The 13,755-nt window shown below is 42.1% G+C and overlaps 1 protein-coding gene across 1 annotated transcript in view; it reads right to left on the bottom strand.

The window, feature by feature from the left end:
• LOC122927916 (contactin-associated protein-like 4) overlaps positions 1-9,978 on the bottom strand; it is a 468,829-nt gene extending 458,851 nt beyond the window's left edge. Inside the window, exons 1-2 of the mRNA XM_044280254.1 lie at positions 9,905-9,978; positions 7,764-8,047 (exon numbers count right to left, since the gene is read on the bottom strand). Coding sequence (XP_044136189.1) covers positions 7,764-8,047; positions 9,905-9,978 — 358 coding nt within the window. The remainder of the gene's footprint in view (positions 1-7,763; positions 8,048-9,904) is intronic.
• Positions 9,979-13,755: the final 3,777 nt, after the last annotated feature.

The following is a 13,755-nucleotide window of genomic DNA, read 5'->3' as shown; positions in this document are numbered from 1 at the left end:
TAAAATGAAAATAAAAATAGGATTGAATGAGGAAGTGCCCTGGAGTCCAATAATATATGGTTATGGGGAGGTAGTTAATGTCTAATCTGGACAAGGGACGGACAGGTCCTGTGGGATCCATGCCTGGTTCATTTTTATGAACGTCAGCTTGTCCACATTGGCTGTAGACAGGCGGCTGCGTTTGTCTGTAATGACGCCCCCTGCCGTGCTGAATACACATTCAGACAAAACGCTGGCCGCCGGGCAGGCCAGCACCTCCAAGGCATAAAAGGCTAGCTCTGGCCACGTGGACAATTTAGAGACCCAGAAGTTGAATGGGGCCGAACCATCAGTCAGTACGTGGAGGGGTGTGCACACGTACTGTTCCACCATGTTAGTGAAATGTTGCCTCCTGCTAACACGTTGGTGGTGGTGCAGTTAGCTGTGGCGTGTTGACAAAAGTTTTCCACATCTCTGCCATGCTAACCCTGCCCTCAAAGGAGCTGGCATTGACACAGCTGCCTTGGCGACCTCTTGCTCCTCCTCTGCCTTGGCCTTGGGCTTCCACTTGTTCCCCTGTGACATTTGGGAATGCTCTCAGTAGCGCGTCTACCAACGTGCGCTTGTACTCGCGCATCTTCCTATCACGCTCCAGTGCAGGAAGTAAGATGGGCACATTGTCTTTGTAGCGTGGATCCAGCAGGGTGGCAACCCAGTAGTCCGCACAGGTTAAAATGTGGGCAACTCTGCTGTCGTTGCGCAGGCACTGCAGCATGTAGTCGCTCATGTGTGCCAGGCTGCCCAGGGGTAAGGACAAGCTGTCCTCTGTGGGAGGTGTATCGTCATCGTCCTGCCTTTCCCCCCAGCCACGCACCAGTGATGGACCCGAGCTGCGTTGGGTGCCACCCCGCTGTGACCATGCTTCATCCTCATCCTCCTCCACCTCCTCCACCTCCTCCTCATCCTCGTCCTCCTCGTCCTCCAGTAGTGGGCCCTGTCTGGCCACATTTGTACCTGGCCTCTGCTGTTGCCAAAAACCTCCCTCTGAGTCACTTCGAAGAGACTGGCCTGAAAGTGCTAAAAATGACCCCTCTTCCTCCTCCTCCTCCTCCTCCTGGGCCACCTCCTCTTGCATCATCGCCCTAAGTGTTTTCTCAAGGAGACATAGAAGTGGTATTGTAACGCTGATAACGGTGTCATCGCCACTGGCCATGTTGGTGGAGTACTCGAAACAGCGCAACAGGGCACACAGGTCTCGCATGGAGGCCCAGTCATTGGTGGTGAAGTGGTGCTGTTCTGTAGTGCGACTGACCCGTGCGTGCTGCAGCTGAAACTCCACTATGGCCTGCTGCTGCTCGCACAGTCTGTCCAGCATGTGCAAGGTGGAGTTCCACCTGGTGGGCACGTCGCATATGAGGCGGTGAGCGGGAAGGCCGAAGTTACGCTGTAGCGCAGACAGGCGAGCAGCAGCAGGATGTGAACGCCGGAAGCGCGAACAGACGGCCCGCACTTTATGCAGCAGCTCTGACATGTCGGGGTAGTTGTGAATGAACTTCTGCACCACCAAATTCAGCACATGCGCCAAGCAAGGGATGTGCGTCAAATTGGCTAGTCCCAGAGCTGCAACGAGATTTCGCCCTTTATCGCACACCACCAGGCCGGGCTTGAGGCTCACCGGCAGCAACCACTCGTCGGTCTGTTGTTCTATACCCCGCCACAACTCCTGTGCGGTGTGGGGCCTGTCCCCCAAACATATGAGTTTCAGAATGGCCTGCTGACGTTTACCCCGGGCTGTGCTGAAGTTGGTGGTGAAGGTGTGTGGCTGACTGGATGAGCAGGTGGAAGAAGAGGAGGAGGAAGCCGAGAAGGAGGAGGTGGCAACAGGAGGCAAAGAATGTTAATCTGTTTTTATTTCTCATATAACGATAGTACATTGCTATTATTGGTACTGTAATATATATTTGTGGTTATATATTTACATTTTATATATATATATATATATATATACACACACACACGTACATACACACACACACACACACACACACACTACTTACAAAAAGTTAAGGATATTTGTGGGTGAAATTTCAAGATGAACCTAAAATGTACTCTAACTTTTATAGGTGAACTTAATGTGACCTTCTCTAAACGTTTGAATGCACATGTCCAACTGTTCAATGTTTCAATACTTTTTGCACTACTTGCTGTTCTCTAGTAAGGAGCTTAACGGCAAAATTCACAACCGGTGTTTGATACATGAATCACCTAATAAGTTTCCTGGTTCAGTTTGAAATGGTATTTAAACAGTTCTCCTCATCATGCTGTTCACATTTTGATATCATGAGCCCAAGACGACACCTAATTAACAGCACCTCGCAATTGTGAGGCTCCAAGCAGGATGTTTTCAGATGAAAGTGGCCACTTAGCTTAAAGTATCACAGAGTGTCATTAGCACTGCATGTTGCAACAAAGATACAAAGAGACTTGAAGAGTCACAGAAATGCATAGAAGTGGATGTCCTTTGGCCACATCCCACACTGACGACCTCTTTATTGTGAACAATGCCTTGCAGAACTGGATGATAAATGCCTCACAACTTCAGGCATATTTAAGGAGGGGAGAGGCACCCAAGTGTCACATCAGACCATTTAAAACTGTTTACATCAGCATGGTATGCGTGCTAGATGATCTGCAAGGGTACCTGACCACAGGTGTCATCATCTTTCATGGACCAGGGAGCATGTGCCAGGGAACATCTACGCTGGATGAGGTTATGAGTGGGCCTCAGTGCTGTTCACTAATGAAAGTTGATTCACGCTGAGCAGAAATTATGCCCGCCAATACCTTAAATGGAGTGGCTTGCACTTTCTCCGGACCTTAATCTCATTGATAGGTATTATTCTGGTTTAAAAATAAATTGGGGAAAGTCACACTTGATGTCACTGGGTGAAGAGGTTGGTGATGGGTGTTTGGATGTACAGGTAGTGGGTAGGGGAAGTAGTTTTAAATACTTGAGAATATATATTTTAAAGGATTTTGCGTGGATATATAAAGTTGAATGTATTCCCTCTTATAGATGAATTGAAAAAAATATATATCATATTTGGAAGAAGCTATCAATGTCACTGATGGGACGGATTAACTTGATAAAGATGATCCTTCTCCCTAAGATTCTTTGGGTTGTAAGGTGCTCCTGTGTGGTTGCCATTTAAGATTTTCACTATTATTGATAGGGTGATGAGGGAATTTATTTGTAAGGGTAGGAATTCTAGGATAAGGAAGGAAATTTTGCAATTACCAATTAAAGAGGGGGGAATGGCACTTCCAAACTGGTATTTATATTTTTTGGTTTCACAATTTTGGTTTATGGTTGGAGATAATATAACACCTATTTTGGGTTGGCACTGGAAGAATGTGGGGGGGGAAAGATCATCAGTTGAATATGATGGTGGTATTAGAATCCGGAATATTGGGGAATATAAACACAAATAATACTTTTAATTTACTGGATCACATTTAAAGAGATATTTAAAAAATTATGAATATTAAAGGATATATAGAGTTCACTCTTATTTGGACCAATATTTTTTTTAAAGAAATAAAAAAAATAAAGCAGTAGGTAAATTGGGAAAATAAGGGTGTTTATTTTGTGTCACAATTGTTTGACGGAGAGGTGTTTAAAGATTTTTAGACATTGAGAAAAGAATTTGGGATTTGCAATATTTGCAATTAAGGGACGCAACTAGTTCACTAGAAGTAGACACTCAGATATAGAAAAGCACCTATGGAAAATATCAATCGGCTTTTGGAAAATAGAAAAGAAAAAAGGAATATTTCAAGAAGATATAGATTATTGTTGAAGATTAATCAGAGTAAGATTGAGGTATTGGCCAAAGAGAGATGGAAGAAAGACATAGACGGTTTATCGGAGGAACAGTGGAAAGAAGTATTGAGGAATAGATCTCTGGTCTCAATGAGAGCATCTCATGGGGTCTCCCAATTTTTCTTCATTCATAGGCTATATTAATCCCCATTGTTACTTAAAAAGATGGGTATGTATATGGAACAAGCTGGTCTTTTTCACTTAGTGTGGAGAAAATTATGGCAGTACAAATAGAATGAGATCCAGTGGCCTGTATATTAGGAGGTACATTATAGTTGCTGATTTAAAAAATAAATAAGATGGCACTCTGTAAACTTTTGTTTCAAGCAAGACTTATTATAATAAAAAAAAAATGGATTGAAAGGGATCCTCCTTGGACAGTGGAAAAGTACAATGGAAAATATGATAAATGTGGAGAGGATAATATATAATAATAGAGGAAGGGGAGATTACTTTTTTACATTTTGGAATTGTTGGTTGAATAATATGGTATAAATTATGTTTTTTGTTGTTTTTCTCTCAGGGTATGAAAGGGTGAAGGGTGGTGGGGGGATAGTACTGTAAATGGGGAAAATATTGATTGTTCTGTATAGTTTTATACTTTGTGATTTTGTATTGTGAATGAAGATATATATAAAAAAAAAAAAAGAAAAAGAATCTCATTGATAACCTATGGGATCAGCTGAGTCGCCATGTACAGGCTAGTAACTCTGTACCCCAGAACCTCAATGACATGAGGGCCTTCCTTCAAGAAGAGTGGGATGCCATGCCTCAGCAGACAAGAAGTCGACCTGTGAACAGCATGAGATGTCATTGTCAAGCTAAAATTTATGCTCAAGGCCACATGAAACGTTATTGAGACACTGACATTTTGTTGTGGGGATATACCCACCACTGTTTTTGGCTTTTGTTTAAATAAATTATTTAAGATGAGTAAATTACCATTGCATTCTTCTACTTAAATGCCTTCTTTCATGATATAATATTACAGTTGCGTGAACTTTTTATGTTTTCCATAAATTTCCCCAGAAAGCCAAATATCCCTAACCTTTTGTGAGTAGTGTATATCAGTTGCAAGAAAAAGTATGTGAACCCTTTGGAATTATATGGATTTCTGCACAAATTGGTCATAAAATGTGATCTGATCTTCATCTAAGTCACAACAATAGACAATCACAGTCTGCTTAAACTAATAACACACAAATAATTAAATGTTACCATGTTTTAATTGAACACACCATGCAAACATTCACAGTGCAGGTGGAAAAAGTATGTGAAACCTTGGATTTAATAACTGGTTGAACCTCCTTTGGCAGCAACAACTTCAACCAAACATTTCCTGTAGTTGCAGATCAGACGTGCACAACGGTCAGGAGTAATTTTTGACCATTCCTCTTTGCAGAACTTTTCAGTTCAGCAATATTCTTGGGATGTCTGGTTTGAATCGCTTTCTTTAGGTCATGCCACAGCATCTCAATCGGGTTGAGGTCAGGACCCTGACTGGGCCACTCCAGAAGGCGTATTTTTTTCTGTTTAGGCCATTTTGTTGTTGATTTACTTCTATGCTTTGGGTCGTTGTCCTGTTGCAACACCCATCTTCTGTTGAGCTTCAGCTGGTGGACAGATGGCCTTAAGTTCTCCTGCAAAATGTCTTGATAAACTTAGGAAGTTCATTTTTCCTTCGATGATAGCAATCCGTCCAGGCCCTGATGCAGCAAAGCAGCCCCAAATCATGATGCCCCCCACCACCATACTTCACAGTTGGGATGAGGTTTTGACGTTGGTGTGCTGTGCCTCTTTTTCTCCACGCATAGTGTTGTGTGTTTCTTCTAAACAACTCAACTTTGGTTTTATCTGTACACAGAATATTTTGCCAGTACTGCTGTGGAACATCCAGGTGCTCTTGTGCAAACTGTAAAAGTGCAGCAATGTTTTTTTTGGACAGCAGTGGCTTCCTCTGTGGTATCCTCCCATGAAATCCATTCTTGTTTAGTGCTTTACGTATTGTAGATTCGCTAACAGGGATGTTAGCATAATCGACTTTGTAAGTCTTTAGCTGACACTCAAGGATTCTTCTTTACCTCATTGAGCAGTCTGCACTGTGCTCTTGCAGTCTTTACAGGACGGACACTCCTAGGGAGAGTAGCAGCAGTGCTGAACTTTCTCCATTTATAGACAATTTGTCTTACTATGGACTGATGAACAGCAAGGCTTTTGGAGATACTTTTATAGCCCTTTCCAGCTTTATGAAAGTCAACAATTCTTAATCGTAGGTCTTCTTAGAGCTCTTTTGTGCGAGGCATCATTCACATCAGGCAATGCTTCTTGTGAAAAGCAAACCCAGAACTGGTGTGTGTTTTTTATAGGGCAGGGCAGCTGTAACCAACACCTCCAATCTCATCTCATTGATTGGACTCCAGTTGGCTGACACCTCACTCCAATTAGCTCTTGGAGATGTCATTAGTCTAGGGGTTCACATACTTTTCCCACCTTCACTGTGAATGTTTACATGGTGTGTTCAATAAAAACATGGTAACATTTAATCATTTGCGTGCTATTAGTTTAGGCAGACTGGGATTGTCTATTGTTGTGACTTAGATAAAGATCAGATCACATTTTATGATTAATTTGTGCAAAAATTGATATTATTCCAAAGGGTTCACATACTTTTTCTTGCAACTATATATATATATATATATATGTATATATATACACATACACAGACAAGTGTTGGCACCCTTGTGTTAAAAAATGTAGTGAAATTTAGAAATCAACTACTGAAAATCATACATTGCTTTTTTGAATTGTGGTTCAATCGAATAGAAAAACAAACAAATTAAACTGGCCTAGTCAAAAATGATGGTACCCTTCACTTAATATTTAGCTGCACCATCTTTTGAGGCAATCACTGCAATTTCTAATATTTTGGTCTACTGCTCATAAGAAAACTGTTCCAGCTGTCTCAGGTCTTTCATAGATGTTCAATAGGATTTAGATCAGGACCCATAGAAGACCACTTCAGCATTGTCCAATGCTTTTCTCTTAGCCATTCTTAGCTGTTTTTAATTGTGTGATTTGGGTCATTATCCTGTTGGAGGACCCATGACCTGCAACTGAGACCAATCTTTCTGATACTGGGCAGCACATTTTACTTCAGAATGCCTTGATAGTCTTGAGATTTCATTGTAGGGATTGATGCAAACTGTGCTGTCTCCTATGGATCCCTTCAGTTTCAGATTGCATTCCCTGCACTGTCTCTGCAGTCTCCCTATGCTCTCCCTACAGTGTCTAAAAACTCTCCATATGATCTCCCTACACTGCCCCTGCACCTTCCCTATCCAATATTTCAGGACTAAACGCTTTTAGCAACACTGTCCCTAGCGCCTGCCACATCTCTCCCTATGCTCAGCTCACAGTGAAATAACGGAGACTGCGCCGGATGAGGCTTTTAAAGGACTGTGACATCACAGAGGCTGGCTAGCTGCTGATTGGCTGTCTGCATGGCATTATGGGTGATCTTGCATTCCTGGTCTTCTTACTTTCACTTTGTAACATGTGTAGCTGCCATTTTAGGAAAGAAATTATTCATTATCACAAACTGTGAGGAAATTCTGATTCATTGTGATTGAATTCCACTGATGCTTCAATTTGCTCAACACTAAACATACATCTGATATGACTAGAAAAACTCCAGTTTTGTCTCATCTGTCCACAAGATATTTTGTCAGAAGCTTTGAGGATTGTCAATATGCATTTTGCCAAATTCTGGTCTTGTTTTTTTTTAATGATTCGCTTTCAACAGTGGTTTCCTCCTCGTTCATCTTCCATTAAGTCCACTTAGGCTAAGACAGCAAAGGATGGTTCACTCTGACACTGATGTACCTTGGACCTTGTAGTTTACCTTGAGTCTCTTTGGAAGTTGTTCTGGGCTCTTTGCTTACTATTTGTTTTAGTCCAGGGAGGTTAGAAACAGTCCTGTAGACCTTAAACTTCTGAATAATATGTGCAATTGTAGTAACAGGAAAATCAAGCTGTTTGGAGATGGTCTTATAGCCTTTACCTTTAACATGTTTGTCTCTAGTTTTCTTTCTTATCTCCTGAGACAACTCTCCCCTTAGCTTTTTTGGTCCATGTTCATTGTGGTACTCACCATGATACCAAACAGCACAGTGAATACTTTTTACCCTTTAGGCCGGGTTCACATTTGTGTTATGGAATTCCATTATAGGTTCAATTATAACAGAGTTATAATGGAATATAGCAGAATTTTGCTCCATCCTAATACATGTCTATGGGGACAAATAACGGGTTCATTTGATTCCGTTATACATGACGGAAAAAAATAGTCCTGCCCATCCCATAATAACAAAACAAAAAATCTAAAAGAGAAATGTCTCAGACAGCTACACCTTCTGGGTATCGTGATTATACTCAAGCAGCATAACAGAATTACATAGAATCAACACGTACTTAAAATGCTGTTGAGCTTACTGAGCTGAATAAAAAGGAGAAGTAATACATGCAAACAGAGGCCTAGTGAGGGATTGTTCTCATGGGTATTTAGAGTATAGGATTTACGAGGGGATGGTGTCTGAGTAACGGAGAAGCAATATGTTTGGTACTTGGGTGCTGTGTTGAGCTGACATCCAGTGTACTTTTTCCATAGACGATGTCCGCTGCGGACAGTGACATTAGCTGCGCCACATCTCCATTGAAAAGTGTGCGCATTCAAAAATATCTGACATCCTGTGTACTTTTTCCGTAGATGGTGTCCACTGCAGACAGTGACATTAGCTGCGCCACATCTCCTGTTTAAAGTGTGCACATCCAAAACATATCTGGGACATACAGTGTACTTTTTGAATAGACGGTGTCCACTTCTGACAGTGACATAACCAGTGCCACATCTGCAGTCTGAACGTGTGTGCTTAAAAATTATCTCTGACATCCAGTGTCCTTTTTCCATAGACGGTGTCCGCTGCAGACAGTGACATTAGCTGCGCCTCATCTCCTGTGTAAAGTGTGCGCATCCAAAAAATGTATGTGACATCCAGTGTACTTTTTCCGTAGACGGTGTCCGCTTCAGACAGTGACATAACCAGTGCCACATCTGCATTCTAACGTGTGTGCTGAAAATGTTTATGTGACTTACAGTGTACTTTTTATGTAGATAGTGTTCACTGCAGACAGTGACATTACACTGGAGATATGGTGCAGCTATAGTGTGCGCATCTAAAAAAATCTGTAACATACAGTGGACTTTTTCTGTAAGCGGTGTCCACTGAGGACAGTAACATTAAATGCGCCACATCTCCAGTGTAAAGAGTGCGCATCCAAAAAATATCTGACATACAGTGTACTGTTTCCGTAGACGATGTCCGCTTCTGACAGTGAGATTAACTGCGCCACATCTACAGTGTAAAGAGTGCGCATCCCAAAAATATCTGTGACATACAGTGTAATTTTTCATTAGACAGTGTCCGCTTCTGACAGTGACATAACCAGTGGCACATCTCCAGTGTACTGCATCAAGCAGTGTACTTTAAAGACATTTCACTGAAAAACTGCATTGTAATAATATATCCATGTTATTGAATGCATAGTCATTTTATAGCTAACATTCTTCATTCTGGAGCCAGAAGAAACAGTTTCCCTGGGCACACTGGCAATAATGGCAAGCTGCATGCTTGCTTGCTTATGTAATGACAGAGGTATTCTTACTATCAAGCAATCTGATGTCTACAGGATAGCCATGCTTATAGACCTTCGCTATCAAAGCTCAATGGGGGAATATTTGCCTCGTGGTGAAAGTGAGGGCAAATTACTTTATTACCAGGATACATTGTGTATGCAGCTTCCAGCAGTTTTCACCCGCGTCTCTGACCAGAAGGCCCTTCTGACCGGGAGTCACCCAACTCTGGCCGTCCCCGCTACACAAGCAGCAGAAGTTACAGTAGCAGTCAGTTCAGCATTATTAACATGATGGAGACAGTTTTCCATTTTCCATGCTAGGCTTTCGCAAATCAGCAAACACAGACATACTGCTTAAACAACCATGTTGAGTCCTTCTTGTTCTGTGGCATTTCTCCAGTGCATACCGTGTTCACAGAACCCATTGACTTCTGGGCAGTCAGATTGGAACAGTGGCTGGGACTGGTCCAGTGTGCTTGCTCTGTATTATCTTGCCGAGTCTTCAATGTAAAAAACATTGCTTTTGCTAAAGTGATTGAGGCATAGATCCATGAGTATTTTCACATTCCTCCAGCTAAGGCTGTTAAATAGAGCTGCCTTTGCTGATGGTGCCCCATCATGCCACTGCCTCTTTCTGCCTGCCTACCATCATGTTCAATACAGTACAGCTGCTGCCGCCACCCTCATTATGCCACTGCCACCACCGCTGCTACTACTCCCTGCTGCTAATCCTCCAACTACTGCCTCCATTATCCCTACTGTCACTACTATTACTGCTACACAACTATCACTACTACTGCTACTACACCTAAACAGCCGTACACACAGCTACAGATAATGCCTTTCTGTTCAAGGCTAGGACAGCTGCTACAGACCACAAGAGTATATAAAAACCTATATTTCCAGCTGTGACTGGAATAGAGCTGTTATCAGACTGCTGTGTCCAGAGACAGCTGATTCTACTGCTGGACCATAAGAAGTCTGGGTCCTAGATTGCCATATGAACTTATTTAATCACCAAAGCTAAATAATATAAATTGTGTTATATTTCCATCGCTTGAATTTCTTCATTGTATATTATCAATATTCTAAATTCTTACTTAAAGTTTGACTTAAAAACTGTAGAACCCTTAGATCCCCATGTGCAGAGCCTTTGTTCTTGGCCTTCAAAGCTCAGTCACACTGCCATGCTACACATATAAAGGAGCTGCTCACCCAGTCGCTGGTCTCCATTTCTACAAGCCAGCTGACTCACAATCATTTCTCCATTCCTCTTTTCTCCACTCTGCACTGTTAGTTTACTTCTATAGTCGTATAGGAAGAGAATGCATGGCACTGCCTGCTTGAATCAAAGCCAATTTTGCTGTGATCAAAGGACATAGATATCCCAGTTATATTATCCCTTGCTATCTATCAGCAGCAAGTAAGAGACTGCAGTAATTGAAGCATTTCCCTACTCCTCTGAAGTGAATGGAACATGTAGCCTTTAAGTGAATGAACCTGTGAATGGTATATGGTAATGATCAAATATTCTCATTCTCACTAACCGCAAACTGAACATTTTTAGTTCACGTTTTAGGAAGTATCAGATCCAGCACTCTCTACAATTCACATCATAATTTCACATAATCATTGCAAATGTGTGCATCCTGTCTACTGTTAAACCATCTCCAGTACATACTGTTTATTCAGCTGTGAGTTTTCAGCCTTAAAGGTGCCAGAATATGACGAGGAATAAATATACAGTTCCCAACTGCTAGCCTGTCTGGTGCTTTCACATAAATGATTTACCATGGAGAGCTGTGACACCATAATGACAGATAGCTGGTATTGCTATGCACAGAAAATTAGACAATTAAATTATAGGTTCAGTTCCACTATTTGAAAAGCTGTCTTAGAAAACAGCAATTCTTCACTACAGATTTCCATTTCCACTAGATATGTATGCGTGAACATTAGGGAACATGGTGCCTACCAAATACCGAAGAAATAACTGTTTGTACTATAACAGCAGATATTAATTGAAATAATTTAATTTTAAATATAAAGCCCTCATTTCCTGCAACTCAGTTTCTGGTCTGGTAACCTCCACACATGGTGTGAAGGCACCCTTATCCTGCCGGCCACCGCACTTGAATATATAGCAGTTCTACGGTAACTGTAATGATTGGTCAAGAAGATTGTTTTGGCCAGCCTTAATACAAACCTTATAAATCCCTGGTAAGGTGGATTTATCAAAGTATCATTCAGCTGATAGCTATTGAATGTGTATGGGCACCTCCTTAAATTCAGATGCATTTATTTAGACTGTCATTCAGTAATATACTGTATGAAATGCTTTAGCAATTTCTTAAGCTATACGCAGCAAACATTAAATGAATACTTAATATGTTAAATTCAAAGTTGCATCAAACATTAACTTAGCACAATGCATAAAAGCCATTGAAAAAGACAAGTTAACATTTTCTGCAACTGTGCATTTAATGCTCTAAGCATCAAGGTAATAGTAACATAGTATATAAGGCCAAAAAAAGACATTTGTCCATCCAGCTCGGCCTGTCCTCCTGCAAGTTGATCCAGAGGAAGGCAAAAAAAAAACTGTGAGGTAGAAGTCAATTTTCCCTACTTTATGGGGTAAAAATTCCTTCCCAACTCCAATCAGGCAATCAGAATAACTCCCTGGATCGACGTCCCCTCTCTAGTAGCTATAGCCTGTAATATTATTACGCTCCAGAAATACATCCAGGCCCCTCTTGAACTCCTTTATTGTACTCACCATCACCACCTCCTCAGGCAGAGTCCATAGTCCATAGTCTCACTGCTCTTACCGTAAATGACTTCCACATTTATAAATTCCAGCTTACATATATCATTAATGTTAATAAATAAATGAATTAATCAGCACCTGTCTGTTGACATACTGGGTAATTTTTACCGATGTGCGATAGAGAGCATCTTGGCCAAATGTATTACAGTTTGGTATAGGAATTGCTCTGTTGCTGACTGTACGGCACTGCAGCAGGTGGTGAAAACTGCCCGACGCATTATATGGACTCCACTCCCTGCCATTGAGGCTGTTCACAGGAAGAGATGTCTACGCCGGGCACGTTTCATTCCTCCTTCCTTCTAGAAGGTGCTACAGGACCCTCCAGACTAAAACTAGCAGGTTTAGGAACAGCTTCTTTCCTACAGCCGTCACCCTACTGAACTCAGTTCCTTGTTGAACCTTTCCATCCACACTCATTTAATCCTCTACACTCCTTCCCCCATCCATCCCTCCCATGACCATGATAATGATAATGACTGTCATTTATTCTCAACATTCACAATTAGAGTTGAGCGAACACCTGGATGTTCGGGTTCGAGAAGTTCGGCCGAACATCCCGGAAATGTTCGGGTTCGGGATCCGAACCCGATCCGAACTTCGTCCCGAACCCGAACCCCATTGAAGTCAATGGGGACCCGAACTTTTCGGCACTAAAACGGCTGTAAAACAGCCCAGGAAAGGGCTAGAGGGCTGCAAAAGGCAGCAACATGTAGGTAAATCCCCTGCAAACAAATGTGGATAGGGAAATTAATTAAAATAAAAATTAAATAAATAAAAATTAACCAAAATCAATTGGAGAGAGGTTCCATAGCAGAGAATCTGGCTTCCCGTCACCCACCACTGGAACAGTCCATTCTCAGATATTTAGGCCCCGGCACCCAGGCAGAGGAGAGAGGTCCCGTAACAGAGAATCTGTCTTCATGTCAGCAGAGAATTAGTCTGCATGTCATAGCAGAGAATGAGGCTTCACGTCACCCACCACTGCAACAGTCCATTGGCATATATTTAGGCCTAGCACACAGGCAGAGCAGAGAGGTCCCGTAACAGACAATCTGGCTTCATGACAGCAGAGAATCAGTCTGCATGTCATAGCAGAGAATGAGGCTTCACGTCACCCACCACTGCAACAGTCCATTGGCATATATTTAGGCCTAGCACACAGGCAGAGCAGAGAGGTCCCGTAACAGACAATCTGGCTTCATGTCAGCAGAGAATCAGTCTGCATGTCATAGCAGAGAATGAGGCTTCACGTCACCCACCACTGCAACAGTCCATTGGCATATATTTAGGCCTAGCACACAGGCAGAGCAGAGAGGTCCCGTAACAGACAATCTGGCTTCATGACAGCAGAGAATCAGTCTGCATGTCATAGCAG

The sequence above is a fragment of the Bufo gargarizans genome, chromosome 1 (genome assembly GCF_014858855.1).
Source record: "Bufo gargarizans isolate SCDJY-AF-19 chromosome 1, ASM1485885v1, whole genome shotgun sequence".
Taxonomy (NCBI): Eukaryota; Metazoa; Chordata; class Amphibia; order Anura; family Bufonidae; genus Bufo; species Bufo gargarizans.
This window is presented reverse-complemented; position numbering and strand designations above follow the sequence as displayed.